Genomic DNA, 25,146 nt, shown 5'->3' on the forward strand with positions numbered 1-25,146 from the left:
TAATTATGAATGCAAGTGGCTCCTAATGCTGAGTAATACTGAATCGCTAGCCACCGAAAGTCAGAGAGACGTACACGGAAAGCAGAATGTGCATGTGACGTGATACTCACGCTTTCAGACTCTCACGCAAGCAGTCTTGCGGCAAAAGATTATTCCATTATAAACCTAAAATTAGCTATATCAGAGGCGTTGGGGTAGTTTGCAAACCATACAGAGTATTTACAAAGTAATAAAACTTACATGTAAATGTGTCTGCAGTCTGGATTTGAAAATCTCACTCCAGCCAGCCCAACAAAGTTGACAGCCCTTGGAAAGAAGAGTGCGTCAGTCTACGTGACGTCATTGCGTTTACCTGTGCTTTTAAAATGTTGAGCATTTGAATGTGATTAAAATGCAAAATACTGGTTTATTTCTTTGAGATATACTGTAATATACTGGGATTTCAAATATTGGGCTAGTTCCAGCTTACGTTGAGCGGATTTTAAGCAAACCTTGGGCTGGAGATTTTTGCTGGTCCTGGCAACACTGCGCTCCAGTGACCCGTGACACGGAGCCTGAAGTGCGGCAATAACACGTGTGCGATTTGTTTCGGTCATCCCATTAAATTACTCTTACATCCATAAAAGTACTCTTTAAATAAGGACAAAGGACACTTACAAATAAAGATTGTTTATTAAAATAAAGACAACAGATTTCCACTTTCCACCCTAAACAGCGATTGGCAACTATACGCAAGTAAGACAGAGCTACAAAAAACACAAAGTAAAAAATGTAACTCATGACAAGCATTATTTAAAGGGAAAAGGCATCCCGGCTGAATGATGCGAGAGAAACAACAGAATGTGAGGAATACATTTGCCGCACATCTACAAATGTAAATGTATCCTCTTCGCAAATTTAGTTTTCCAGAATATTTAAACTGAAGTGGGACCCAAGACAACATTCAAAGGTTCAGTAATCGTCTGTTAGGTCCAAGTAAATGAGACCTGTGGTTTGGAGTATGGGCAGGACAACTCACTAACCAAATACTCAGGCAGTCATATGGTTTATCATTGACCCTAACTCCAGGCACCTTGCTGAGCAGCAAGTATTAAATTTAAAATGTAAGCTTTTACTAAATTTAAATTTATTTCACATCTCTACCTGAAGCCACTTACATATTAAGGCTTGTATTTATTACAAAACAAATTACCCCAAATTACCATGAAGCTCTAAGATGAGCAAATAAACTTTTATCCTAATTCCAGCTGCTTATCCTGGTCAGGGTCGCTGGGGGTTGGGGGGTGAAGTTTATCGCAGTGTTGTATTTATTGTCTTAAAGGTGGATAATAGCTGGATTTAACCACCACAGAGAATAGGCCACCATGTGATGACATCAACTTTTCAAAAACAGAAAATTATCTTTTCATTATTATAGCATGTTCATTGCTGTCATTCCATTATCCATAATTCCACTGTGTTATGGGTTTTTTTTTTTGGGGGGGGGGGGCTTACTGTGAGTATAAGGCCTCAGGCAGAGTGTTTCATTCAGAGAGTATGGGTATGCCTGCTTAACCAAGACAACCAACCCTCCCTAGCTCAGGAGAGGAGTACAGCTTGATGTCACTGAAAGGTTGCATTATCAAAATGTAATCCTACCCAAGCATCCCACTATGTTAGAGTCTGCTCCACTGCACACAGCTGCATCAAACTCTGCACCAGCTGCTTTTGGTGACCATTTTTTATCATGCACCTTCCTTGGACCGTGGTGGACAAGGCTATGGCCAAGCCCACAGCATTGATGTACTTCCTCTTATTTGGCACAGGCAAAACACGCACATCACACATCACAGACACACACATGGTTGAAACTCATTTGGTGTCTTTCTGCAGTTACAGAAGAATACTGATCCTAAGTCATTCAATATAACCTCTCATTATAGCACAAACACATGGAAATGCTACTATTTAAAAGTGTTTTGTTCCACCTCATCTCACAAAGGATTGTTAGTTAATTTTTTTTTTTTGCTTTGCATGGAACATGATGTCATGATGCAGAGGTTAAAAAAAAAACTGTCCTACTCCTATCCCCAGAACTCAACAGCTAGAGTCTTCAACTGAAGCAAAAATATAGTGAAATGTACATCTGAAGTTCTCAAGGATGTGTTCCGTTCAGGTAATGAACAGATGAGAACATGGGGTGATGAGAAGCGACCATCACTCCAGTCATTCAACACATTTTCTTTTTAGGATTTGACAGGATCTATTTCACATAAGGCCAGAGTGACTTACTTAAGCTGAATTACTGTCATCTTAGATGTTTTTGTCTTCATCATCATCATCATCATTTCACTCAATGCTGTTTATGTTCCACTAAGATCTCATATTTTCCCTCTTTGCTCATAAAGATTCTTTATCTACTCCATGTTTGACCTGATTCATTAAGAACTGCGCTGTCTGCTGCTCCTGGTTCTAAGTGACCTAAGTGTGATCCCCACTGACTCAAAGACAGGAATTAAAAATTTCTTGGAAACTATTTGCAGACCTGTATAAAATCTTAATACTTAACTCAGCTACACGAAATAAACTGGTGCTTGCTGGAACCCATACTGATTGCTGTGTTATAATTATAGTAATAATACTAAACTCAATGTCTAATTTGTTTATAAATGGTAAATGGGTGAAACTGTATGCATGCTGTGAGACTTTACACATCACAGTGGTCTTCGCTAAACTGTTTATTACAATGGGAATATATATTTAGATTTTAAAACTCTGTTTATCTCTCCATCACTGCCATACAAGTGGTACTCCACTAACACCTTCACCAGAAATAACCAAAACACATACACATACACCCACACACCACCCAAGAAACACTGTTTCACAAACCCTTTTATACAAAGTTGCACCATCTTTCAAAAATGGCCGTCATCCTCAGAAACATTCAGCTTTTAGTTGGTAAGCACCTTTGTTTTCCAGCACTGACTGGTGTTAATGGTTGGTGTCTGGCTGGGGGTAACCTTTTTTTTTCTCTCACTCCAAGGAGTTTTAGTGCTATTGCTAATCTGCCAATCAGCAGACAGCATCTTGAATCCTGGAGTTTAACTTTGACGCTTGTGCAGTCTTCCATGCAATGCTCTTTTTCGCCGCTGATTATTTCTCCTATTACATCTATGCCATCCAAAGAATTAACTGCTCAGTAATTCAGGGAAATCCAGTAACTCAAGAATTAAAAAATGGCAAAATACTAAATCCAGGAGGTTCTTTCTCCCTATAATACTGGAAAAACACCATTATTACAATTTGTGCTTCAGACACACCACATTACCAGTGAAACAGTCACTCCAGCTTGCATCATTTACAAATGCCACACTTCTGTTCTCCAGTCTCATATAGAGCACAAAAACAAAATACCCGCCAACAAAGCAATAAAGGAGAGGCCTGCCCTCCAGGGTCGATTCTGATTGGCTAGTGTGGGCTACAGAGCTCTCAGAGAGAGTGGGGCGTGGGACAATGACACACACTTTGGGAGGCGGACCTTAAGGAGGAGGTTTGCTGTAACCAAACAGTCCCACGGGGAGATATTTGACATGTGTTGGCCATTGAGCAGCGAGCTGAAAGAATTTGACATCGTTCCACTCTACCCCATCGACGGACACTGGAACAGAGAAGAAGAAAGGCCAGACAGTTTTAGATTAATGCCCTTTTGCTTCAGCATAAAAGCAGGTAGACTAGATCAACAGATTAATTTATTTTTAAACTAAGAATAAGAATTGGCAAGAAACATGATCTAAGTCAGGGCTGCCCAGTACTGCTCCTGGAGATCTACCACCTGCCAGAGCTTAAATGCAGCCCTAATTTAACACCCGATAAAGATAACCAGGCCCTTCTGTAGCATCTACACTAGTGGCCAAAATTGTGGAAACACTTCCAGTTTTTAGAGATTGCAGAACTTTATTCCTGTTACTCCAGTTATTTATTTAATTGTCCAATGTATGATATTTCTAAACATTCTTTGATTGTTTATAAACATTACAGAAAGTATCTGCATAGTATTTTTTGAAAAGTAATGCCAAAAATGCTAGGTGTTTCCACGATTCTGGCCTCTAAAGTATGCCTAACCTAAGGTGGCCAACCAGTTGATCATGACAGGCAAAATATGCCAAGGGGGCTCCCCTGGTCAGAGGCAGAATATACCAAGAGGATAACCCCCCCCCCTCCCGACCCAGTCTGACCATAAAGATTTGACTTTTGTCAAAGTCACTCAGATCGCTACACAATTCTTATGCATTCGACTATAAGCAGACTACAAGTATAGAATGTATAATAGACTGTAATCCAGACCTTGACACATACCATTTTTACTAGATATTCAACAATAATCACTTAACAATGGGGTAGTCATAATATTTTGGCTCATCAATGTATATATTTAATTCAGGAACAATTGCTCTGTCTTTTTCTGTTAACCTATCACTGTCACTCCATCCTGTCATATGATATGCCCATGTGACCATAATTCTCCAGGAAACTATACCTTTCAGCATGGTCTGCTGCTGCTTGGCAGAACATATGAGTCTGCTGATGCCTTCGATAACCTGACTCTTAGACTCCATTTCCTTCTCCTTTGGCTTCTTCCCCAGGAATAAGGTGGGAACTATGAAGATATGAGCATTTGCACACACACACTGATGCACACATTAAAAGAACCAATGTAAAGGTTTGGTGAATCAATCTAGGGTAATACAGCAGGCTTGCTATACTATTCATAAAAGAATGTAGTAATGACTAATGAATGGCTGATTGACGGAAGGTATCTGTTATTACGGATAAAGATAAATTTTACATATATCGATAAACGGCGGATAATATGAGTGGACTTCATTGCTGATACTGACACTGTACCAGCCCATCTGTAGATATTGTTCATACTCACCCTTCTTGTTCTTCTCTTTGGTCACAACAGTCATGGACATGGTGTTGACTTGGGCTTGGAGATCGATGGCGCACCCTCCTGGCAGTCTGGTGACTTGCAGTGATCGGAAGGCGCTCTTCAGGGTGTTCTTGCAACCCGCGTCTCGTCGCTCTCCCTCTCGCCGTTTGTCTGCTAACGAGGCCAGCCAATAATCCACCTGCAGTCCTATGGCGTCCACTCCAGGGGACATGCTGGGGCTCCTGGGAAGTGAGGGAGTAGAGGTGACATCACACATGAACAAAGGCAGCCAATGACAAGGCACTTGACTACAGATGTAACAGCACAATCAGCAGCAGTCTGCCTACCCCTGCACAGACAGACCGGCACTCATGGACGGTGAGGAGGGTGGGGTGGCTGTCACATCCTTCATCAGGCCAACAGTGGGGGCATGAGAGGGAGGGGAGGTAGAGGGGACGGCCAAGCTGACAGACAAGCCCTCATCTGTATCTGCAAACAAGAACAGGTGGGTGAAGAAGAATGGAGCTAAACCATTTAAAGTGGAATTACACCAAAATTATGGGTGGTTGAAACAGCCAAAATGTCACATCATGATAGTTTGGGTTAGAATCATGATCCATAATATAGATCACATTTGTTTTTGTTTGTTTACAAACCAATCAAACTGCAATGTACGCAGAAATGTTAATTAACCATTTAACCAATTAACCAGTATTTCTATCCTCACAAGAAACTCTGCTCGTAGCACAATAATAAATAATAATAATAATAATAATAATTGTTATCAAATAATAAAAAGAAACTGACTCATAGCAAAAGTATTTTCTAGTACTGAAGTTCTAAGTACAAATGAACATTTATTACTTTAGTTAATAATTGTACAATTCTAAACTTCTAAACTGAAATTTACAACAAATGCAAACAAATAACAGATAAATAAATTTGGCTGTGTTGGCACTTGTATGAAAAATATCTTCGCAAACTTTGCAAATTAGAGTTAATTGTTCCACAAATCCAAACCATTTCCATACAAATAGAACCTTTTTTGGAATCCATTCTTCCTCATCAGCCATGCTGCACACTCTCATTATTGAATAGTGTAGCTGATCCATCTATATGTTGTTTACTGCATGACACGAGTGCAATATTTTTAGCAGTCCGATGTTATATAAATGTTAAACTGGTTAGAAATGATCAATTACAATTTGAAGATCCAGTCACTAAGCTGGGATCCACTGAGATTTATAACTGACAAAGAAATATGAGATGTTATGCAGGATGAAAATGCTTTGTTTCACATCGGTCTCTTTTTACTGTAGTACTGTTACTGCCTCTGAACACGCAGGTATTGTGTGATAGGCGCGTGCTGCTTTGTTCTATCATTAATGTAATAATGTTAAGCAGAGCACTTGTGACTGGGCATTCGCTGGAAGCTCAGCCTAGCAGCACTTATGCCGACTCCTCAACCACACATAGGCTGGTCAAAATCTGAGAAATCAAAGTCAAAATAAAGTAGTGCTGTATCGCTGAATTCTCACAATAACTCCGAAAACTTATTATGGATATAATTGCAACTTATTGCAAATTATTGTCATATTTCCCATCACAAACTAAAACAATTATTTTGTGCAGCTACAGGGAACCATATTAGAGGAACCATGTAGAGAGAACTTGGATTTTGTTCTCCAGAACTACTTGGATGTCATCAGTAAATATTTCAGATTTGTATTTTAAGTCTGTGGAAAAGAATGGTTATTGAGGATGGTTTATTTTGAAAGAGTACTTTTTACAGCGGTATTTTTATTAAAAAGGAAGGTAAAACGATAATCTAGGTGATAGTTATGCTCAGCTATTGGTGAAAAAGCTACATGATCCAACGATAAGAAAACAAAACATCCATAAGCAATCTTTATATAAGGCCATGTTTACATTTAGCACAGAATTTAAGTGACCTCAAGGTACGTCGATATGAATTATATAAAACGCCCTATACAGCTGAGATACAAGCCTTTGTAAGATGTTGAACATACAGAATACATTTATTTTAATATGACCGTAATATCATATTATCCAAAAACTCCTTACCTGCCATTGACGGTCCAGGTTCAATCAGACCCACTTTCACAACCTGTGTATCATGCAAAAGCCAGTCACTCAAAATGCACATTTCCGACAGCTGTGTGCTGATCCACCATCTCCAGATAATTCAGTCTGAGCACCACCAACATCTTTTAACTGATTTTTTATATCACGTTTTTCTTTTTCAAAGACGGCACTTACCCCGATGAAGGGGATGAACTTCTGATAAGAGTCTTCATCATGCCTGAGAACAGAAGCAGCTCAGTGTAGGTAAGCCAAGAGCTTGAGTTTACTTTACCAGCACAGACACTCACAGCCCAATCTCTCCATCACTACTCCAGCTCACAGACACACAAACACTCACGTCCTGTGCTTGCAGGTTAGCATGGCCTCTGCGATAGGAAGCTGGTGCGTGATTGCAGCTCCACTGATGTACTGGGTAATCCGGCCCACCACATCCAGCAGCTCTGCAGGACACGGGAGGCGAGAGGCAGTCAGGGCGGTTATGTGTGTGAACACACTGCGGAGGGGCTACGGAATGTTTCCAGTGAAAGGCTACCTGTCTGTGGGGGCTCTGAACGGCTGAAGACATCTCTCCAGCTGCTGTCAAGGAAGGCGGAGCTGTAACGACTGTCTAGCGCCCCCAGGTGCTTGGCTACAGGGTGCGATCCTGTGAGGAATTACAGGGACATCAGCTGCAGGTCTGTCTCACAGGCAGCACTGGAATCCAAGAACTGATACTTTATCGATCCACCCTTCTACCCCCCTGTCAGTCGACTGCCCACCCCTCCTGCTCACCCAAGGGCACCACAAGGAATCGCATATGGTTCAGCCAGTCAGATGTCTTGTTGGCCAACTGCGTGACGAAGAAGCACAAAATGGCCCCCAGGTAGCTCTGCCCCCCCACAGCGGCGATCTTCACTGGTCTCGGCACCGACGAGTTGCAGTTACAGCTACAGGGGGGGCAGTGGAGAGAGGAGGTGAGGCCCGACCCATCTGTGACACCGAAACAGAGCGCCAAGCTCATGGTGTGAAGAAACCGTCAGCAAACACTCACAACTTCTGAATGCGTGTCAGGACAGCAGAGAGGACAGCCTGGATCTCGGCAGCTGAGCAGGTGCACACCGTCGGCTGCTTCTGGGCCTGCAGCAGCTCTGCCACGTACTGCAGCCACACATCAAGCGAATCAGCTCCGACCCATCAGGTATATCCCAACACTAATCCACACGCTCTCGCACACATCAGAACTATAGTAATCACATTCACTGTGCAATCCCAGATATTCACTGAGCTGTGAAGACATACACACGCAGGTTTTTAAAGTTCACAGCTGAGCTCTGGACAGTGGTTGGTGTTGAACTCCTCTGAAAGCTGGGATGTGCTGTGAGCCCAGTATTTGTAATTCTATCTGTATTTATTGAGGTAGCAACGTTATTTGTATTTGTATTTAAATAAAATTTAAAATAGGCTTAAAATCCAGCTTTTGTTGTTATTACACTAATTTTATTCTTCTGAACAGACATAATATTAACAAACAAACAAAAACATTATAAATAAAAATTGTTCTCCCTCTCAAATACCAAAAGAAACAACTAAATCTTATTTTACCACTGACTGGGAGATCTGGTGGAAGACAATTTTTACGTTCTGTCCAATAGGACGTTAGGCAACTGGATGCTATGTGAACATCATACACACTATGTACATACCCGTGCGGTATACTTAATTTATACTGTAACTGTACTCTAGTAATGGCCCAAAACAACACTTCATGAACCATTTGCTTTATTTTCTAACTCCACTAGATGGTGCTCTCAGTTCTAAAAAGGGCTCAAAGAATGCACAAAAATAAAGCAAGAGTGCCATGTAGTGGGCTCAAAAAATACGGCAAAGGGTTCATGAAGTATCATTTTGGTTGTGACCAGTGTACTCCCTAAAAAGCAGTGATGCCCAAAACAACGCTTCATGAACCATTTGCTGCTGTACGGAAAGACGTTAAGTGATGCATAAATGTATATATATTCATCAATATCATTATGAATTGAAAGATACAGTCTTGTTATATTATGTGATTTATAAACTGCAAAAATATAACCTAAACAAATATTACCATGTTTCCTCAAAAATAAGCCCTAGCATGATTTTTCAGGATGTTCGTAATATAAGCCCTACTCCAAAAATAAGCCCTAGTTACTATCCCATGGATTGTACAGTAACTAGAATGAGATGTGATTATACGTAAACAGGAAATAATATTAATTTATTTAATATTTGAATACATGTGTTGTATGTGCTGTAGTTTGATGTACATGGGAAAATAAGCACTAATGCGTCTTTTGGAGCAAAAATGAATATAAGACCCTGTCTTATTTTCGGGGAAACATGGTAAGTTTTTATTTTTTTCCCTTTATGTAGCAATGTACTAAGCTTTGCATACATTCAGTCTCTCCCCTCCACTCTCCTATTGTCTTCCTGTCATATCAGCAGAAGCAGGCGGAGCACAAATACCCACCGTCCGAGTTATGAGGAACACCAGCTTTTCTTCTCAAAAACAAATAATTCTTTAAATATTCGTACAAACTAAATATTTGTAAAAGCCCACTATTTTTGCTTCCCGAATACTGTGTTCAGATTCGGCTCTACCTCCATCTCAAATCCACTCTTACCTGGCCCTGCCACTCGCTGCCATTGACTAGGATCAGACTCTCAGGAAGGGCAGCATCTGATAGGAGAATCTGGTTCAGCTGGTCATAAACAGCCTTCCTCAGGATCTGCGGCACACAGGCACAATGCAGTGTCAGCACAGTCAAAACCATATGTGTGGAGTCACTGGGCCAACATTTCACCTGATCTAGTATATCCAAGTCCATGCAGTGAACAAAATGCTGAAAGCTCAGTGCTTCACTAAATGAACAACTTGGCCCTTGAAATGTTAAAAGCAGCCATCAATGTTTCAGTTTGTGGTGACAGATTATGGTTAGGATTGGGGTTAGGTAACCTCTACGGAGAAGAGAAAAATATCATGTCGTAGTAATTCGTGCTCTCGAGTTACTAGTCTGTGCTCTCACGTTAGTAATTCTTGAGTTATTAAATCATGCTCTCTGATTGGTGATTAATATCAGCGAAAGAATTACTAACTTGAGAGCACAAATTACGAACTTGAGTACACAGATTAGTAACTCAAGTGCACAAATTACTACAAGATCATTTTTTCTTCTACCAAGACACCTAAGGGGCTCCGTAAAATTCTATAGTAAAGCAGTTTCTCTCTGAATTTATTCCATCACTTGACATCACAGAAGATTCTGATCAGTCTTAATCCTGATAGATCCAGATCATCTCACTTCTTGTGGTTCAGCTCGAAAACCTCTTGGTTTAAAAACAAATTCAAATGCAGAGAAAATAAGACAGTAGAAAATGATTCCAGATAAACGCTCACTCTAAAGGAGGCAATAGTGGAGGACAGCTGGAGTGACAGGTGACAGTACCTGCGTGCTGTGCCCCAACTCAGGTGAGCGCTCGCTGTCGGAGCTGTTAGCCCGCTCGTTTAGCTTACACAGCTGCCGCTCCTTTGGGGGGGTGTTGCGCTTCTGCCTGGGAGTGTGCCCACCTTCCAACCTGATACAACACAGATACACTCGGAGTCACATACATGCAGAGTGTATGAGTGTGAAACCACGAGTTTGAGTGTACTTGCTGACCATGGGAAAGGGGCAGTCTGAACCTCACTCCTGTTACTCTTTAGTGAGTGTGATTGTACATGCTGACCTTGGAGTGGACCTCCCTCCTGCTGCTTTTCAGTCTGTTTGAGTGAACACATTGACATTGGAGAGGGGACAGTCTGGACTTCACTCCTGTTGGTCTTCAATGAGTGTGAGTGTACACAATGACCTTAAAGAGGGGACAGTCTGAACCTTACTCCTGTTGCACTTTAGTGAATGTGAGTGTACAAGCTGACCTTATAAATTATATAAAATACTTTATTTCTCGTTATGTTATTTTGATCTTGTTGTCCACGCATCCATTGCTATCAATTTTATTCATTTTTATGTCCTTGACGTTATAGGTTAACCGGAAATAACCCAATACTAAGAAGCAGAAAGTTTCTATTTTAGAGAAGTCGGACATACTTCAGTCAATAAATCGATTCCCCGCCCATGCATGAATACTGGGACAAGGACAGTAGTCCGATTAAATTAGCTGTGCATGTAAATGTACTGAGTGAATGTGAGTGTACATGCTGATCTTAGGGAGGGGGCTGTCTGGACCTCGCTCCTGTTGCTCTTCAGTGAGTGTGAGTGTACATGCTGACCTTGGGGAGGGAGCAGTCTGGACCTCGCTCCTGTTGCTCTTCAGTGAGTGTGAGTGTACATGCTGACCTTGGGGAGGGGACAGTCTGGACCTCACTCCGGTTGCTCTTCAGTGAGTTTGAGTGTACACACTGACCTTGGGGAGGGGACAGTCTGGACCTCACTTCTGTTGCTCTTCAGGGGGGTCCTTGGCTTCTCTGGTACTGAGACAGTTATCCCAGACACATCTACCAGCTCCTGGTCGTTTGGCTCCTTTATAGCCAAAAATAGACAAAATGTGACCCAAGAAAATGAGCTAGTCTTGTCATTAGATTATCATACAGTACCAATCTGGGTCTGCCAGGGCATCTTACCAGAATGTCCGTCTCGGACGGAGCGTCATCCAGATTGCGGCTTCTGGAATGCTTCATCTTGTCAAAGGGCAGCTGTTCCCCCTGCTGGATAAACAGACTTTGATCGTCATGGATGTCGCCATTTCACGTCATAACATTCAAAACTTCAGTAAGCTTGTGTGATTCGCAGGCCCATGCTTGGCTCTCACTCACAGGACTGAAGACATCCCTGCCCAGGCTGCCTCTGCTGTTCACGCTGCCGAACTCCGTTTGTGAGCTTGACTGGGACATGCCCTCAAAAAATGGCCTGAGAGAGCACACAGAAACAGCGTACAATGTTTAAAATATGATAGTATCCTTACACAGAGTTTACCTGTCTCTTTGAACCATTTCCTCATTTACAGTTTCTAATTACATTTTTACATCCCTGCCTCCTTTGTGTGTGGGGTGGCATCTGCATTCAGTACTATGCAATGTGACTTACACAGCTGGCTGCGCTCCCAGCATAAACACAGCATAGCATGGACATGCGTCACAACCTGAACTGCTCCAATGCACCAGACGGCTAGAAAGCTACCCTCTCTGAAGCCTTCTCTTATGTCAGCTGCAGGCCTTGCTCTATGGCACTCTCACCAGCAGAGGGCATACTCTTCATGCAAGAATACATTGATCCCCTTCCAAGGCCTTTTTCTGGGTGGCTCCCATTTCTCTCCACAAACTGGCTATGCTATTGTCCACTCTCCCCATTTATTAACAAATGACGTTTCCATTTCATGCTCAGCTGCTCTTGACATATCTCCCCCCCCCCCCCCCCCATCATTCCTGCTCTCCAATCCTGATTTCATGTCCCATCCTTCACACCTGGACTCTGTGTCATTTTCACAGCAAGCTGTCACATTACAGTGCTACCATTTCCAGAATAGGATAGATCGAGGTGTGAACAGTGAATGAATAAAACAGGCAAATGCACAGAGACCCAAAAAAACCAGGACAACATGGCTGAGCGGTGAGAGAATTGCACAAGAGCATTGAGGCCTCTTACTGAAACCGGATTATGACTGCATGATCCGGAAACCAGACAAGAAGCTCCGAGAGTCTCTCCTTGAGTATTCAGACACTTACTCACACTTACTGCCTCAAGGGGAACTTCATACAGTCAGTGTTTCTTTTTATATCAGGGCTTTTCAATAATTAAATTCTGTCAACTGGATAACTGTTGTTCGGTTAAAATGAATGGATTTTCATCACTGTACTAATCGAGCGATGAGCCAAAAAAGCTGATCAAACAGAACCTGGAGCATTTCACTTCCCATGTGCTGTATCTAACATCGCAAACACAATGATCATTTCAGAAATGCTGACCTACAGTATCAGAACAGTATTAAAAAAGAGTCACAAGAGCACTTCATCCAAAGTAATACATTAATAAACAGGAAGAGTCTAATTTATAATTAGTAGCTATATCTTATTATTATTATTATCACAATTTACAACCTTACTATGTAGAGGTAAAAATTGTAATTGGGTATTTTTCCAACATTTTTCATGTACTATTAAAAGAATGACTCATCTTACACCAAACAATTCCCTAATTGTTCTGAGTTGTCAAATGATTGCAAAATATCTCTGCAAATCATACTGGAATTCAGATACTTCTCAAAAAGACCTATTATACCTTGGACTGTTTATGGTCTCTACACACTCTTTCATCTCCCCTTTTCCTATACCTCGATTTCTGTTTGTCTCTCACTTGCTTTGCCCATCTCTCTCCCAAAAAGAGCATCACAGCTCCCAAATCAGCTGGATCCCTTATGAAAGGTGATGACATTTCTGGAGGGAATTGACTGTTCTGAGAAACTTGCCTATGATCACACCATCCAACAAAAAAATCAGACTGACCTTCTCACATGGGGCTTTCAAGGCTGCTCAATTGATATAAATTTTCAGGAGTATGCATTTACTGCTGGCTTCATAAAAACATGTTAAATTTAATGTTTCATACAGATATACTAATAAGTATCTCAAAGCCCAAAAACTACAAACGTAGGCAATGTACACAGGCATGATCTAAACACAAAACCGATGTGCATGCATTTCTGGGAGCGTTTTGTGTTTGCATGTCAATGTGTGTGCAGTTATGGGAGCGTTTTGTGTTTGCATGTCAATGTGTGTGCAGTTATGGGAGCGTTTTGTGTTTGCATGTCAATGTGTGTGCAGTTATGGGAGCATTTTGTGTTTGCATGTCAATGTGTGTGCAGTTATGGGAGCGTTTTGTGTTTGCATGTCAATGTGTGTGCAGTTATGGGAGCATTTTGTGTTTGCATGTCAATGTGTGTGCAGTTATGGGAGCGTTTTGTGTTTGCATGTCAATGTGTGTGCAGTTATGGGAGCGTTTTGTGTTTGCATGTCAATGTGTGTGCAGTTATGGGAGCGTTTTGTGTTTGCATGTCAATGTGTGTGCAGTTATGGGAGCGTTTTGTGTTTGCATGTCAATGTGTGTGCAGTTATGGGAGCGTTTTGTGTTTGCATGTCAATGTGTGTGCAGTTATGGGAGCGTTTTGTGTTTGCATGTCAATGTGTGTGCAGTTATGGGTACCTCAGCTTGGGTTTGGGGGTGCTAAGGATGCTCTCAGTCTCCTCCATCTCAGGGCCGCTGTCACTGGGGTTGTAAAGCTCAAGGCTGTCATAGAGCTCATCTAGGTCCTCCTCCACCTCCTGGATCTGCTCATGGGACACATGCTCCAGTCCAAAACCCACCTGTCCGCACCAACAAACAGAGATTAATACAGAGCAACCAATGCAGAGACAGCCAGAACTTGAATGGAGACATGTCTCTAGGGTGGGACAAAAACAAAACAAGCAGCACACAGGACACCGAGAAACAAGTACCTCATCAGAAACCTTGAACCTTTTCAGCAAGGCAACAAACTTCTGTTTGATATTGGGCTGCTGTTTGAGAACAAACGAAGGTCAGTGGGGTTGAGTTTAGCTTATTTCTGGTTAAGTATAAGGAACCAGGAAAAGGAGAGACTAATTTCTGCAGCATCTCACATTAACACGAGTGATGGCAGCGCTGGATGTAAGCTTCCGCCGAGGTTTCTTCTTCCGAACCTCATCTTCTTCATCATAGAGGTACTGCAGACAAAGAGCACTGAGATTATTACTGACACACAGCCGCGTTTATAGGCCTCAATGTTCTACTTCAATGATCTGTAATCACCTGTCCATGTGAAACCCCAACACCATCAGCACCTCACCTTTCCATGTGAAACCCCAACACCATCAGCACCTCACCTTTCCATGTGAAACCCCAACACTATCAGCACCTCACCTTTCTTGTCTTAGTTCTTATCCTCTATTCTGGTCTCAGCACCAGCCTTCCTTTTGCCATCTTCTCCATCCACCCTCCACTTCATCGACCTTTTCTTTGCCAATCTCCCTCCCCTCTTTATTCTCTCTCTTGTTTTCCTCCCTTTGTCACACCCCTTGCCTCTCTCTTCACTCTTCCTTTCCACTCATTTTTATTTCATTTCATACAGAATGGTAGTATGGCCAAGCAGTCTAAGGCACTCGATTAAGGCTCCAGTCTAAGCAGGGACATAGGTATGAATCCCACCACTGTTGACCTAGAATCAATAAAGTTTATCTAACCTAATTTTTGTCACCTCCTTTCTACTCATCCAGGGCTAGACATAAGGATTTAGGAGGGCACAGCCACTTTGGCCTTGGCTATTCATATTTTTTCTAGGGCACAAGGCCATTAAGCCTGGGCACAAGGCCAAAATCTGGAGTAAATTAGCTAGTGTGCAGTGGTATTGTTTTTTGTGAAGTCATTGACAAATTAAAAATTTTAATTTGAAAAAATGTTTTTTTCATTTACTTAAATTTCATAGGACACCTCGGGCCTTGTGGAGGAATTTTATTTCCATAAAGGATGCATTTTTTTATTTTCAAAAAAGCAGAAACTTTCCAAAAAGGCATTGGGCCAATACTGAGTCACTAATTACCAATTACTGTAATTACCAAGTTTAGACAACCTACGCAATACGACCTTCGATTTGAGACAGAATATATACAGTATATATATTTATAGATATATATATAGCTTTATTTCAAAAAACAAAATCCAACAATAAAGGAGCCGTCAATATTTTTGTATTTGTTTGCTCAGAACACCCGTATTCTTTTAGTGTACATGACAATTGACTTGACGTTCGTTTTTTGCACACTGCACGCTACCAGTCCTATATCCTCCCAGCAGAGCTTGGTACTTCTCTGAGTCAAATCTGCTCTGCCTCGGCAAATGTTTTTTTACAACACCATCTGACACTTACCTGAACGAAGTAGATAATTTGCAATATTTTGCGGCAGTAGCCGCGAGTTCAGCTTGCTTTCTTTTACGTTCTCGATCTTTGCGAGGCATGGTGACAGCATAAGCAGCAGACGACAACTACACGATGATTACCGAAAAGGACACCTATCTGTTATTCGGAAACCGTAGGATGGCTTTTCCAATCAAAAACGTAACCCCCGATGATGCACCATTGTCATTGCTGTGGCTCCATAGTAGGCTGGACGATACATACCGTACCAGCCAATCATGCGACGAACACATGATCGTATTAGTCCAGAATTCATTGCGGTTCATTCAGTAGTTGGGAATTACGAGATGTGCGGGTCGACCTCGTTTCTCGTATCGAAGGTTGGGTTCGGGTTCAGTACAGATGCATCGATTGTTGACGAGGTAAAGTGGACCGTGTCGTGCGCAAGTCTTTTGTGTAATGAACGTTACTTTCGGTAAAAAGGGGGCATACGGCCAGACAAACATTAAAGGCAGGCCAATCTTGGCCGTAAGGTACTTCAATTTTGAGGAGGCGTGCGGCCAATTTTGAAAGGCACGACGGCCATTGGCCGCGGTGCCGCGGCTTATGTCTAGCCCTGCTCATCCTCACTCTCTTTCTGACCCACAGCCCTAACATTTCTCTTTCCCATTTCCCCTCATTCCCTCTGCTGCACACACCTGCCCATGAACAGGGTCATCGCTGCCATCCTGTTCTGATGAGTAACTCTCCTCTTCCTCCTCAGAGTAGTTATCAATGTCTGGAGAGCGATCTGCCGGGAAAGGAGGGAGGGCGATGGTACAGACAGAGAAAGACAGAATACTAATAAAACAACAGACATAGTGATCTTCTCCTAACACATATCAGATGCTCTATTTTGAGCACCTCCATGAGCATATGGATTTAACTGCATAATAATCTCTGTAGTAAAGCATGCCACCTAGACGCACGTCTCATGTTACAAACACATAGGATTATAGTGGAAGGACAGTTATGATGTGCCCTGCAGAGAAGCATTTATTATGGCAGTCTCAATAGAGTGGAGAAGCTCCTGAATTCTGACCTGAGGATCACAGTATTATGGTTAATTCAACACTTGTAACATATTTTAGTCACCACATAAAGAATCTAGTAGTATCAATGGGTTTAGAGGAACTTGAGGGAATTCCTCTGCTCACCAAACAACTTAGTCTTGGGCCCCTCGTAGTTGATGGGCTGACTGGACAGGGACTGAACGCGGATCTCAGCCACCGGGACAGATGCATCTTTCACCTGGCTGTGGAGACCCAGCACCTGAGCTCCCTCACTGGGGTGCTGCATGACCTGCATGTAACATGCTGTCAGAGCCAACTTGGCTTGCCGCATGTCCCACAATCCCCCTCTCCTCCAAGCTCATCCACAGCCCAGGTTCTTCAATTATATCAAGATTAGGGATGTCCAGATCCACTTTTTTGGTCCCCCAATCTGATTCAATCCATTCAATATTTAGATCTGCTGATTCTGAGTCTTGATCCGATCTTCTAATATTTTGCTACATCTTCTTGAAAGGATGGCATTGCAAACATTCCAGGTAGCTGTTGGGCTACTTTGAATTTCCACATGGCTGACATCTCGATAGTTTGTAGTTTCAAGCCATGTGCCTCAGACTTACTTCAGTGTGTAATGGAACCTTACAATCCGCACAACTGATGTAATTAGCTGGACACAGGACACTGGGCATTGGATTGGGCTGTGGCGGCCGATTCCGATCAATATAAAAATGCGGATCTTAAGTACTGGCTTGGGACATCAATGATGAACACATAATAAAATGGAACCAAATCTTAGAAGACATTGCAGACACTTCTCACTTAGCGACCAAGTTCCGTTCGGAATGACTATGTCATTAAGCAAATTGGTTGATAAACGAGGAACCGCCCTTTACCGATATTTCATGAATACTGTACTGATAGTGGGTTTGTTTAGATATTCTTTTAATATATATGTTATAACATTTTCATATATTTATAAATGTTTATACAGTAGTGCACTGTATACTGTAATAAACAGAATAAAGGGAAATCAGCTCAATAAAGCACAATAAAATACAAATTTATAGAAGAAATATGTAGCCTTGGAGATTGTGAATGCTAATTTAATGAATACTGAGTGACTGAAGGAACGAGACTGAGACTGAGAAGGGTGATGCGAGATGAGGGGCAAGATGCTGAGAAGCCACACCATCCTTTCCACAACCAAAGTTCTCATACTGCGTACAATACTGATTGGTCGGAGAGCTGCCGTCTGGGCCATCGTTAGGTAGGTCGATAAGTGAGGAGTGTCTATATGTGATTGGTTAATGGTCACATGGCATGACCCACTTCATGGGGTGACAGGAAAGTCACCATGTCCCCCACCTCAGCCATGTCGATCAAGCCCAGGGCCAGCGTCTTGTAGCCCAGGATGGTCCGGTTCTTGTACCGTTTCCGGCGCTGAAGCATCACCTGGAGCTTGTTGGCATCTCTCTTCAGGAAGTGTGGGTACTGTGGGGGCAGGGACATAAGCAATTCACCATTCAGTAGACTCCAAACAGCAAGTTCATTCTGAAGGTGGAGAAATGTGGCTGTAAATGACATCCATGTTGATGTGTTGTTCTGCCTTAGAGAGATTTCTCACCTGCAGGGAAAAGGTGAGCTGCAGGTCCGTCTCTGTGAGTCCTGCAGAGGCCAACAGTATCTCATTGGAGCGCAGTATTCGCTTGGAGCCCTGAGGGAGAGATGGGAATGAGATGACAGGCCACAAAACATCAGTGTCACTCACTGCACTGCCCAGTGGCCTCCAGAGGACTAGCAGGCACCTGCAGCTTGACGGCGATCACCACAGACGTCAGATCTTTATCCAGCTCCTTGAGCATCACCAGCTTCTTCAGGGTCAGGCTGAATAGTCTGGAAACAAAGGAACTAAGTGAGTATGAGGAAGAGATTAGCTCAGCAGAACATTAAGAAGTCACCAGAGGATGTTTCAGCATAAAATCTTGTAACAGTTCAGGTTGTGTTGCTGGTGGTGATACTGTTAGGATTTTATTAGTGATCAACTTGACATCATTTAACTAGGGCTGTGAATCAATAAAAAATGAATACGTTTTCTGTGACAGATGTGATTAATCGTAATTAAACATTAAAAGTTACAATTATAAATATTTACACACCGAATCCCTAAATGAATGTAAAATTAAGACAAATAACATAACATTTTTTACTCTTACAAACACATTACCGTATCATATAAATTTTCTCAAATTTTTTTAATTACTTTGAAAACAATAGCCAATACTTTGCTTAAACTGCCAATTTCATCTCTGGGTTACTTAATCAGTTTTTACCATTACCATTGATTTCTGCAATAAAACAAAAACATTCATCTAATCCAGGGCAAGAGTTACAGATATGAGAAAAAGAGAAAACTAACCAAAAATGTATATTTCTGCTCAATTTTATCATTCAAATTGTTTATTGCGGGTTATGTGCAGCAAAGTTGAATGATTCAACAACATTTTATCTAGTTTTGTGTTCTTTGATTTTTGCCTACTAGTTTCATCAAATCAGAGCAACAATTGTAATATACCTAAAAGGTTTCACTGCAAAAAAATTAAATACTGTATTTCATTGTAACTTTTTAAAAATTTTAAAGTTTGCGGAATGACCCATACTTTAATATTTTTTAAATGGTTTAACTTAAAATTGTAACATACAGATTAGTCATTTCCAACAAAAATACTACTTGCAAGCAAGTACAAGCTGAATTTCTAAGAACAGAAGCTAGATAACTATGGGCTGATATTTGTGCCACTAGATACTGAATATGAATAGTGTACAGTAAGCCCTCATGCATTCGTGCTTCGTGATTCGCGAATTCACATATCCGTGAAAATTTCATTGGAACCGAACTTATTTGCATCCACGATTTTTTTGCACATCTGAGAAAACCCTACAGAAGTGTTTATGTTTAATTTTCGGAGTAATTTATCTTTTCATGCATTTGCAGTGCAAGTGTAAAACTTAGTTAATGAAGATTCTAATGTGTTTTTGGGGAAAGTTCAAGACATACAATATAAATCAGTTTAAAAATTCCTTTAAAAACGTGGCTTTCTTTAGGTTAAGTTAGGTGTAGGGCAATAACTCTGCTCCATCTTCTCTGTTCCGAGCTGATCCCAAGCCGACACTTCACTGCTTGAACCCTCACCTGGACTCCTTGGAGATAATTACATGAAACCAACTGGGACTTTAAAACTATATGGACTGAAATTAATGTCAATGTAAATGCAGTTTCATGCCCCCTAGTCACCCAGAGGAGGATGGGGTCCCCTTCCAAGTCTAGGTTCCTCTCAAGGTTTCTTCCTGCTAGAGGGAGTCTTTCCTTGCCACTGTCGCCTCAGGCTTACTTGGTGGGGTTGTGGCCGGTTAAATGTAATGTGCTTTGTGACAATGACTGTTGTTAAAAGCACTATATAAATAAAATTTAATTGAATTTCTTATGGAAACATTCCTTTTTATGTAGACACTGTACTGTACCTTTACAAGATGCGAATCCCATTCGCAAAGTTTATTCCCTTTGGAACAGTCATGACCTGTTCGTCCGATCCTCCCGTGTGCCACACCCCCTCATCTACCTCGTGTGGAATCCCCGCCTGATCAGCTGTTTCACGTTACTGTCATTAGTCCAGTGTATTTAAGTCTGCGTTTAAGTTTGTTTCCCCCAGTTCGGTCATTAAGAACATAAGAACATAAGAACATAAGAACTATACAAACGAGAGGAGGCCATTCGGCCCATCGAGCTCGCTTGGGGAGAACTTAACTAATAGCTCAGAGTTGTTAAAATCTTATCTAGCTCTGATTTAAAGGAACCCAAGGATTCAGCTTGCACTACGTTATCAGGAAGACTATTCCATACTCTGACTACACGCTGTGTAAAGAAGTGCTTCCTTAAATCCAGTTTGAAATGTTCTCCCGCTAATTTCCACCTATGGCCACGAGTTCTTGTATTTGAACTAATGCTGAAGTAACTATTCGGTTGAACAGCATCCAAACCTGTTAGAATCTTATAGACCTGGATCATGTCCCCCCTCAGTCTCCTTTGCTTGAGGCTGAACAGATTTAGCTCAAATAACCTTTCCTCGTATGACATTCCTCTAAGACCAGGAATCATTCTTGTGGCCCTACGCTGCACCTTTTCTAAGGCCGCTATGTCCTTTTTAAGATATGGTGACCAAACCTGTACACAATATTCTAGGTGAGGTCTCACCAAGGAATTGTATAATCTTAGCATTACCTCCCTTGACTTAAACTCCACACACCTGGAGATGTACCCCAACATCCTATTGGCCTTTTTTATTGCTTCCCCACACTGGCGAGAATGAGACATGGAAGCATCAACATACACACCAAGGTCTTTCTCATAATCAGCTACCTTTATTTCAGTAGGTCCCATAAAATACCTGTACTTTATATTTCTGCTCCCTACATGGAGTACCTTACATTTGTCTATGTTAAATTTCATCTGCCAGGTGTCAGCCCAGTCACTAATTAAATTAAGATCCCGCTGTAGCTGCTGAGCCGCTAGTTCAGTATCTGCTACACCACCCACCTTGGTGTCATCTGCAAATTTCACCAGTTTACTGTATATATTGGTGTCTATATCATTTATGTAAATTAGGAACAAAAGTGGTCCTAAAATTGAACCCTGCGGTACCCCACTATGAACGCAGGCCCACTGTGACATCGAGCCTCTTATAACTACTCGCTGCTTCCTATCCGTTAACCAGTTATCAATCCAAGTCGCTACAGTTCCTAAAATACCTGTCGCTTTGAGTTTAAGTGAGAGCCTCTTGTGGGGAACAACATCAAAAGCCTTTTGGAAATCTAAATAGATGACATCATAGGCCTTCTTATCATCAACTTCCTGAGTAGCTTCCTCAAAAAACTCCAACAGATTTGTTAAACAGGATCTACCTCTCCTAAATCCATGCTGGCTATCCCTCAAAATGTTATTTGAGTCCAGGTAATCTACCATTTTCTCTTTGATTATAGCCTCCATAACTTTACCAGTTATACAAGTTAGACTGATTGGCCTATAGTTTGACAAATTACTTCTATCCCCTTTTTTGAAAATGGGCGTTATGTTGGCATGCTTCCAATCAGAAGGTACCACACCTTCAGATAAGGATTTTTGAAACAGTAATGTTAAGGGTCGGCAAATAATATCCCTCATCTCTTTTAACACTATAGGTAAGATGCCATCAGGGCCCTGTGATTTATTTATTTTGAGCTTAGCTAGGCTTTGCAAAACATCAGCTTCAGTTATATATATATTAGTTATAGACGATGTTGAATTAGTAATAAGAACTGGTAAGTTACTAGTGTCCTCGACAGTGAATACCCGTGCAAAACTATCATTGAACTCATTTACTATGTCAATGTCGTTTTCAATTATAAGACCCTTACTATCCTGCAGATTAGTAATTTCAGCTTTTAGAGCTCTTTTAGAGTTAAAATACTGGAAGAAACTTTTAACGTCATCCTTAGCCTCCAATGCGATCTTCCTTTCGACATTCCTTTTAGCTGTAAGGTCTGTAAGGTCATTTACAGTTTGCTGCCTGTTCCTCGAGAAGCATTTGCTATAAACACTGAAATGGTTCGTTTACTCATTTTACCTTACTGTGAATGCAAAAGAAAACAGAAGCCAATGCTGTGTTCTATGAATTAGTAGGGGTAACATTAGTATACTGTACTGTAAATGTGCTAGTGTGACAAATATCCGTTAGGCGATACTGTACTCTAATTTACATCAAACATTTGTTTTTTTTAAAGGTAATGTATTAGGCTAACTTTTAAATGAAATTAAAGTGTTATGGGAGCATATTTATGGTTTAAACCATAGAAATAAGCACATATTACCATTTTTAGTGACTACCAAACATCCACAAATCCTCCTCATTCGCGACGGTTCTGGGAACGTAACCTCCCGAATGTCCGAGGGCTTACTGTATATTTCAATCTGCAGTTGTTGCATTAAAAAACAATCTGAATTTATTAGTTTGAATCTGAATTCCAATAACTTGAAACTGCATTTATGCTACCTGGAAAATGTGACGCTCTATACTTACAAATTCACTTCTCCCAATCCAATTTCATTTCTCACAATTCAATTTCAATTTATTGAGACACATAATTCAGATTCAGCTTTTATTGCAACAGTGAGGTTACAGCCAAGGCTGGACACCCTGCAGGAGTGTGTCCAATACTGTTTTACACTAATTTTTATACATTTTCTTATCGTGTAACAATATCTCGTCACTTAAGCATCATCATTTCTTCAACCATTCACCATCGTTGTTTTCTCCCTTGATCCACACCCCTAGCTGATAAGTTTGTCAATCATCTCTTGTACTGTTTGGTCCCTCGGCTGAACATAATGGTGGCATGACCATCTCTAGTTGGTTTTTTGAATACCCAGCCGTGAACTCAGGCGAATCCCTTCCTTCAGTAGCAAACCTTGGCAACTTCAGCTTGTTGTACATTGTCTGGCTAGAGGGTTAATAATATATGTCCTTCAACATAGTGACAAGCTGCAGCACTAATAAAGTACATATTCATATATCAAATGCTAATAAAATAGCTAACAGATACAGAAACTTCTAAGCCAACACAAGGTGCTAATTCATACTTGTTTTTCGTCACATTGTGCACAGCAGTATTTGGTCTGCATTCTCTGAAGGTTACAAAGTCACTATGCACAGTTACATCAGCTTCTTATAGTCCTAATGATTACATTCTCTATGCATTATGAAGTGCTAAATAATATTCCATACTCACATATTAGAAATTAATACTGACGTCTGCCTCATATCGGCGAGATGAATATTTTAAAAGATATTTAGCATAAACACTGCTAGAAAGCCACATGATATGAACAGGGTTGTTTAATAACTTAAACTAAACTAGAAGTAGAATTCATATCCCTAGCCAGTTTTGTATTAGACTACCATATTAACAAACTAGCAGTGCCAGAAATCGTTCATTTAACCAAATATACTACCATACTAACCAGACCTACGGATAATTTCTATGTTATCGCTTGTGTATATAAAGCTTATTCTCATATATATCATAAAGTAATGCTCTTGCAATATCCCGGCACACGCCTCCTCTTTACCCCGACCTGCAGAACTGTCGGAAATGTGGAAATGAGTTGCGTTGTGAACCTGGAGTCGATTACTTTTCCTCAAGGACCCCAATTGTGCGTCTCAACAAACTGAAATTGAATTGTGAAAACTGAAATTGAATTGGGAGAAGTGCATTTGTAAGTATAGAGCGTCACATTTTCCAGGTAGGATAAATGCCGTTTCAAGTTATTGGAATTCAGATTCAAACTAATAAATTCAGATTCAGTTTTCTAATGCAACAACTGCAGATTCAAATATACACTATTCATTTCGTTTCTAGTGGCACAAATATCAGCCCATAGACAACCACCAAAAGGGCACTTATTAACAAAAGATCTTAAGATCTTAAGGCATAGACCGTGAATAAAATAAATACTGCAAATGACTATATTTTTAACATATATTTGCCTTTCTCTGGTATTGTCTTAAAACAGAATAAAACAGGTAGCTGAATGTTTTGATTTTAGCTTTGAATTCTGGGATATGGTGCAACATCACAACCTAAACTGTCACATCACATGGGAACCTCAGGCACTCAGTACAACCATAAGAAGCCGCATGGGCCGTTGAGTAGAATGGCCTGAGCCAAAGACAGGCTCTTATAGGGATTAGTGAGCAAGATGGCCTGAGACAAAGGGTCAGCTCATAGCTTAAACAGTGTGACCCAATGCACTCATCCAGCAAGCATATTTACCTTTTTCCTACTCTGGCACTTTTATTTTCAGTGTCAATGTCACATGTGCCAAATTTGGAAAGGAAGTTCACAAAGAAGTCAAACAAATAGTGTAATTTAACAGCCAAGCAGTTAATCCACTGTATGCATTTCTGCAGTCAGGGTTTCATTCCCACAATAATGGTTATAGTTATGAGTAAGAGTACTCTTTGTCTCAGTCAGGGTGACACTCCCACAATAATGGTTATAGTTATGAGTAAGAGTACTCTTTGTCTCAGTCAGGGTGACACTCCCACA

General features: G+C 41.1%; 1 protein-coding gene across 2 annotated transcripts in view; it reads right to left on the bottom strand.

Annotated features, from left to right (window-relative positions):
* Nucleotides 1-653: 653 nt before the first annotated feature.
* Nucleotides 654-25,146, bottom strand: part of LOC111851629 (phosphofurin acidic cluster sorting protein 1) — a 52,083-nt gene continuing 27,590 nt past the window's right edge. The window contains exons 2-24 of one of the 2 annotated variants that reach the window (XM_023826700.2): nucleotides 18,813-18,900; nucleotides 18,632-18,721; nucleotides 18,373-18,498; nucleotides 17,155-17,299; nucleotides 16,657-16,748; nucleotides 14,688-14,771; nucleotides 14,526-14,585; nucleotides 14,233-14,393; nucleotides 11,850-11,943; nucleotides 11,658-11,738; nucleotides 11,441-11,556; nucleotides 10,483-10,612; nucleotides 9,661-9,765; nucleotides 8,052-8,158; nucleotides 7,793-7,947; nucleotides 7,554-7,664; nucleotides 7,359-7,461; nucleotides 7,196-7,238; nucleotides 7,001-7,043; nucleotides 5,263-5,404; nucleotides 4,919-5,157; nucleotides 4,520-4,639; nucleotides 654-3,640 (exon numbers count right to left, since the gene is read on the bottom strand). In XM_023826700.2, coding sequence (XP_023682468.2) covers nucleotides 3,522-3,640; nucleotides 4,520-4,639; nucleotides 4,919-5,157; nucleotides 5,263-5,404; nucleotides 7,001-7,043; nucleotides 7,196-7,238; nucleotides 7,359-7,461; nucleotides 7,554-7,664; nucleotides 7,793-7,947; nucleotides 8,052-8,158; nucleotides 9,661-9,765; nucleotides 10,483-10,612; nucleotides 11,441-11,556; nucleotides 11,658-11,738; nucleotides 11,850-11,943; nucleotides 14,233-14,393; nucleotides 14,526-14,585; nucleotides 14,688-14,771; nucleotides 16,657-16,748; nucleotides 17,155-17,299; nucleotides 18,373-18,498; nucleotides 18,632-18,721; nucleotides 18,813-18,900 — 2,554 coding nt within the window. In that variant the 3' untranslated portion in view covers nucleotides 654-3,521. Of the gene's footprint in view, nucleotides 3,641-4,519; nucleotides 4,640-4,918; nucleotides 5,158-5,262; nucleotides 5,405-7,000; nucleotides 7,044-7,195; nucleotides 7,239-7,358; nucleotides 7,462-7,553; nucleotides 7,665-7,792; nucleotides 7,948-8,051; nucleotides 8,159-9,660; nucleotides 9,766-10,482; nucleotides 10,613-11,440; nucleotides 11,557-11,657; nucleotides 11,742-11,849; nucleotides 11,944-14,232; nucleotides 14,394-14,525; nucleotides 14,586-14,687; nucleotides 14,772-16,656; nucleotides 16,749-17,154; nucleotides 17,300-18,372; nucleotides 18,499-18,631; nucleotides 18,722-18,812; nucleotides 18,901-25,146 lie in introns of both variants that reach the window. The other variant, XM_023826699.2, reaches the window with a different exon arrangement.

The sequence above is a fragment of the Paramormyrops kingsleyae genome, chromosome 10 (assembly GCF_048594095.1).
Source record: "Paramormyrops kingsleyae isolate MSU_618 chromosome 10, PKINGS_0.4, whole genome shotgun sequence".
Taxonomy (NCBI): domain Eukaryota; kingdom Metazoa; phylum Chordata; class Actinopteri; order Osteoglossiformes; family Mormyridae; genus Paramormyrops; species Paramormyrops kingsleyae.